The 6,069-nt window shown below is 39.1% G+C and overlaps 1 protein-coding gene across 1 annotated transcript in view; it reads left to right on the plus strand.

The window, feature by feature from the left end:
• The window catches only part of hcfc2 (host cell factor C2), a 47,151-nt gene extending 43,320 nt beyond the window's left edge, over positions 1–3,831 (plus strand). Inside the window, exons 24-25 of the mRNA XM_033038062.1 lie at positions 327–384; positions 1,277–3,831. Of these exons, the coding sequence (XP_032893953.1) occupies positions 327–384; positions 1,277–1,316 (98 nt within the window). The 3' untranslated portion in view covers positions 1,317–3,831. The remainder of the gene's footprint in view (positions 1–326; positions 385–1,276) is intronic.
• Positions 3,832–6,069: the final 2,238 nt, after the last annotated feature.

Here is a 6,069-nt window from a genome sequence, read left to right on the forward strand (position 1 = left end):
TATCTTTTTCCATAGATGCAGCCTGACTTAGGAGTGTTTTCAGCATTTTTTGTTTTTATTATGGAAAAATGATTTGGGTTGTTTCCACACAGTCTATCTTTAATTTACAGAGGTGTACTATGTGAGACAGAACTTCAGAAATAAACACATACTAGAAATACTCGCGAGTTTGGACAGCATCTGCGGGAAGAGCCCACCCCTGACAAAACTAAGCTCCTGGCTAAAACCCGGTTCTGTCTGGTCTGGTTCGTTGAAGGCATTAGAAATGTACTCCCATTTTGTTGCTCCTGTGAGAATGTTAACAATCTGCTCTCATTATCTGTTAGATGCAGGTGCACAAGGAACAAAGAGCACAGTAAAGAGGTCTACAGTATCACCAGACAAGTGAGTGACCTATTAGTTCTTGAGGTTAAAGAGATTCATTTGTTTTTAATTCAATTGCTCCAGTTTATAATTTTTTTGCTTTTTTAAAACGTTTTTAAATGGCCTTATTAGTTTCTGATTTTTTTAAAAATCTGACAGCATTGGGATTAACAGCTCTGGGCTAAGGCAGGAGAGCATGGGTTAGCCTACTATATGTCTATCTGAATGCCTCTTAAACGCCGTGTCTACCTCCACCTGCATCCCTGGAAATGCGTTGCAGGCACCCACTACTCTTTTTCAAAACAAAAGCTTGCCCTCCACATCTCCATTCAACTTTTATAATTTTTATATACTTGTATCAAGTCTCCCCTCAACCTCCAACAACCTTCAGGACAGGGAAACACAAGTACTTTTCATGACTAGCATTTGTCACTTTGTTTCTTTGCGAAATTTGCCATCGGGGCATAGTTTCAGAATAAGGGCACAGCCTCAGAATCAAAAGATGTACCTTCAGAATGGAGATGAGGAGGGATTTCTTTTGCCAGAGGATGTTGAATCTCAGGAATTCTTTGCACAGACGGCTGGGGAGAACAAGTCATTGGAAATTTTGAAAGCAGAGATTAGTAGATTATTTATTAGTAAGGGTGTTGAAGGTTAAGGGGAGAAGGCAGGAAAATGTAGTGGGGATGGGAACATCGATCAGCCATGATTGAATGGCGGAGCAGACTCGAAGGGCTGAATGGCCTAATTCTGCTCCTATGTCTTATTGTCCTATCAGTAGCCAAAATATGTGGCTGCAAAAGGCAATAACTGTAAGGAAAGTAAAATGGAGGCGAAATATAATAGAAGATTAGGTTAGTTTGACTGCTGTTTTAAAGTATCTATTAACACAATGTCTTGAATGTGATTACAGCACTAAAAGTGGAGGTGCCAAGAAATCCAAGTTTGAATGATGAAAAGACGACTTTTCTATTTGCTGGATGAAAGAAGTAAAGTACTGTCGGATAGTATTTGTATTTATTTTGTAAATGTTTTGTAATATGTTTCTGTTATACTCTTAATTCCTATAACTTGTGAGCTTCTTAGAGAAGGAATTTAATTTGTATTAATTGTATATAGTACATTTCTTGTTTTAGAACTGTGACAGATAGTCTTGAGGCAAGTTTTAAACGATAGCTTTTTAGAAACATAATGTAGATTTTAAATTTGTATTAACATTACTGTGCAGAGTTCATCTAGGTGGCTTGTTTCTAAAGTGGATTATTCTGAAATCACTACAGTAGTGATTGGGTGTTTGCTGTGCAAGCATTGGTTTAAAGAGTTTTCAAAGAAATGTTGGTGTTTCACCTTGTTGCAGGTGGATTAGATAGGTCTTTAAAGCATGTTTTTATGTGGATGAAGTTTGGGACCAAAAAAAATGGCACTAAGGAGAAGCAGCTTTGTTCTCAGAGTAGCACTTACACAGATTCTGAATCACCATTAGAAACAAAAGTTATTGGAAAAATCTTTCTTTGCGTGTGTGTGTGTGTTTGTATGCGTGAGTGTGTGTGTGAGTGTGCGCAGGCCACTGAGTGGCATATTTTGTGCATGATTTGAGATGAAAAATTTGAAACTGCTTTTTTATTTTCAATTTTTATACAAATATAAAAATGAATGAAGATGTATTGGATATAAAAGTTGTATGACCCGACCCCACTTTTTTTTTTTTTTAATACAAGTGTTCCTCGTAAACGTCACTAACCACAATTGTCTTTTGTTGGTGCTTTATGAATTTTAGAACGCTTTCAGCGGCAGCAACAGTTTGGTTTCTTCTAATTTAAAGACTTGCCCCATAGCTCCCACCAACACATACTGTACCTGTATTGAAATCGTTGGGGAACCCTCAGCTATGTGTATGGAAGAGGTATTGATAAGTCTTCCAACAAACTACTTATAACCAGCTATTTCAAGCTGCTTTAAGCGTAGTAAATCCTTGCCTCAATTGCACGCATTGAATCCAACAAAGTTGCTTTTACAAGTGCTTCCTATTTTGGTAGGAACCATTAATTCCCAGTACGTTGTGGGGTCAGGCAATTTGACAGATTCATGACCCAACCCTTTTGACCAAACATTGATTAACGCTGTAATGCGGGCTAATTTCATCATATGATTGTACAGTTCAGAATTACTATCGGCTAAATAACTACTAGGTTTCTATTTGTCACTGAACTCAATGGCTTATAATTTGCATCATTTTTTTCAGATTTGCCTTCTTGTTTACCAATTTAACAGTGCAAAAAATGCAGAATAGGCTTGAGTTTAATTTTAGGTGAACTACACATAAAAAAAATCTTTGCACAAAAAGCTTTTGTTAACAGTGGTTCAGCTTTAGGAATATAGACACAAAAAGCTGGAGTAACTCAGCGGGACAGGCAGCATCTCTGGAGAGAAGGAATGGTTTCAGATCGAGACCCAGCTTTAGGAAGGTGCATTGGGAGTGTCAGTCTGGGGGAGGTTTATAATGTTTAGTAACACTGCTCTTTTATCTTTCTACGCATATTATGCATAATATTATTTGAGTAATCCATATTTTGGTGAGACATGTTAATCCCTTTAGCAGTAAATACTGCCTTAAACAAATCTGTGCATTTTCTTTTAAGTTAAAAGCTACATTTTCAGCAGTGCAACAATGGACAAATAATTGGCACATTTTCTCATGCCTTGTGATTGGATACTCATTTTGTACAGCTAACTCAATAAAAGCCGGAAATGATTTTTTTTGATTTTTTTGTTTTAAAGACAGTGCAGATGTTATTTTTATAACCCTTATTTAAGGTTTGCAGCGGAACCCTTTGTTCTTTTAGCCAATTCCTGCTGTTCAGCGAAAAGAAGCGATCTGAAGAAGGATTTGACCAGAACTGTCTCCGTTAGATTTTATGCTGTGATGAAAATAAAAAAGAAAAGTTGCCAAATCTAAATGCTTATCTCTTGACCATGCGTTCTAGTTCTACCTATCCACAACAGCATGCTCCGAAAATGGCTTAAACTGAAGAGATATTTAATTTTGTTCACTATAGTGTACATATTATGAAACTACGCTCTTTGTATTCTTGCAATATTGATCTTATTTATGAGCCATCACTTAATAAAGTTTGGTGAAGTCTTCATTGGGCAATTAAACTTTTCTCTGTGACCAGGGCAGAGAGGTAGGAAGAAAATACCTGTTTTTGGTTTCCACCAAATATGTTTGTGATTTCTCCTTTTTTTTTAAATGCTTGTTTTACTTTTGTTTGAGAGAAAAGTGCTGTCCTTTGTTTCCATGAGATAATAGGTGAATCACCAATATGCTGTCTCCTTTACCACACTTTAGAGAATGCATTTTTCCTTTCATTTTACTGCTAGCAGAATATTAACTGCAATTTTAACAATGCATCACTTGAGAATGGTTATCCTTTCTTGCTTCAAAGAAAAATTGTATATAAAGGAATTGTTTTAATTTGTGATTTTTTAAATATACTTTAATTTCAAAAAGTCATGCATTTCTTATAGAAGGGTTCCAACCCAAAACATCGCGTATTCATTTTCTCCAGAGATGCTGCCTGACTTGCCGAATTACTCCAGCATTTTGTGTCTCTTTGGTAGAAAACAGCATCTGCGGTTCCTTCCTACACATCCTATACATTTCTTGTCAATTCTACCGTCACTTTTCCAGTGCCAAATCCCTAACAATTTGCCAAAAGGGGCTTTTTCCGCAAGGGTCGGTGCTCAGGCCGCTTCTCTTCACGTTGTATATTAATGATTTGATAAGGGGATTGAAGGCTTTGTGGCCAAGTTTGCAGATGATGCTAAGATAGGTGGAGGGGCAGGCAGTGTAGAGGAAGCAAGGACTCTGCAGAAGGGCTTGGACAGGTAAGGAGAGTGGACAGTGAAGTGGCAGATGAAATTCAGTGTAGCAAAGTGCGGAGTCATGCATTTTGGTAATAAGAATAAAGGCGTAGATTATTTTCTAAAAGGAGCGCAAATCCAGAAATCAGAGGTGCAAAGGGACTTAGGAGTGCTGGTGCAGGACTCCCACAAAGTTAATTTGCAAGTCAAATCAATACTAAGGCAAATTCAATGATAGCATTTATATCGAGGACTGGAATACAAAAAAACAGATGTAATGCTGAGGCTCTTTAAGGCGCTGGATAGGCCGCAATTGGAGTATTGCGAGCAGATTTGGGCCACATATCTGAGGAAGGATGTGCTGGCTCTGGTAAGCGCCCAGAGGAGATTTACAATAATGATCCAGGAATGAGTAGGTTAGCATCTGATGAACAATTGATAGTACTGGCCCCCTACTCATTGGAATTTAGAGGGGGGGGGAACCTTAATGAAACGCATAGAGTGGATGTGGAAAGGATGTTTTCACTGGTCATAGCCTCAGAATTAAATGCCGTTCTTTAGAAAGGAGGAACTTCTTTAGTCAAAGGGTAGAACTCTTTGGAACTCATTGCCACCGAGGGCTGTGGAGGCCATGTCAGTAGATATTATGATTCTGAGGCAGCATAAAGTGTAGGTGGTCAATGGAGAAAGGGCTGGCTATGATGGACTGGGCTATATCTCCAGTACTCTGACATTTCGGCAGTCTTGGGTAGCGTTGAACCCAAACCAACCTGTGATGCACTCTGACAGCATGCTTTCTATGCTGTAGTTTGCAAATTTTGGAGACATTCTGAATTTCCTCAGTATCCTGAGGAGTTGGGGCACTGATGGTTGTCGCATCAATGTGGATGGTCCATGACAGATTGTCAGTAATATTAATGCCAAGAAACTAAACGCAACCATTTTCACTTTGACACTGTTAAAGTTGACTGGGGCATGTACTTCACCATGCTTCCTGAAGTCAATAGTGAGAGGTTGTTGTCCTGAATCCATGTTACTAAGTTCTCCATCTCCTTTCTGTATTTGAGAAGATTTAAGCTGGAGTAGCAGTGGGGTGGGTTCCAGAGCAGCAGGTCAGTAAGTGGAAGAATTGTTGTAAGGTAGAGGTCATGACCATCATTGTAGACCTTAATCTCAACCACGTTGATGATTTTAGAAAGAACCCAAATTGCTGGAGTAACTCGTGTGTAGGAACTGCAGATGCTGGTTTACACTGAAGTAATTCAGCAGGTCCTGCAGCATCTCAGAACAGGGATGGGTGACATTTCAGTCTCAGGTACAGACCAAGAAGATCCAACCACACCACACTGTCTCAGCAAGGCCACCAGCACAATCAAGAATGAGTCTCGTCTTGGTCACTCTCTTCTCCCGTCAGGCAAGAGCTATGGAATCAGTACACATGACAATAAACTAAGGGTGAAGGACAACAGTGCACCAATCTGGTCACAATTATACATGCTTGCCTTTATTCCAGGTGTTCAATCACTAGCATTTAAATTCCACAGGTGCTTTGGTGAGAATAGTTTGATGGCACTGGCCTGTCTACTCACTAGAGTTTTGAAGGATGAGAGGAGACCTCATTGAAACTTACCAAATAGTGAAAGGCCTGGATAGAGTGAATGTGGAGAGGATGTTTTCACTGGTGGGAGAGTCAAGGATCAGAGGGGCACAGCTCAGAATAAAAGGACGTACCTTTAGAAAGGCGAGGAATTTCTTTTGTTAGAGGGTGGCAAATCTGTGGAATTCATTGCCATGGAAGCCAAGTCATTGGGTATTTTTAAGGTGGGGATTAACAGATTCTTG

Source organism: Amblyraja radiata, chromosome 19 (assembly GCF_010909765.2).
Source record: "Amblyraja radiata isolate CabotCenter1 chromosome 19, sAmbRad1.1.pri, whole genome shotgun sequence".
Classification (NCBI taxonomy): Eukaryota; Metazoa; Chordata; class Chondrichthyes; order Rajiformes; family Rajidae; genus Amblyraja; species Amblyraja radiata.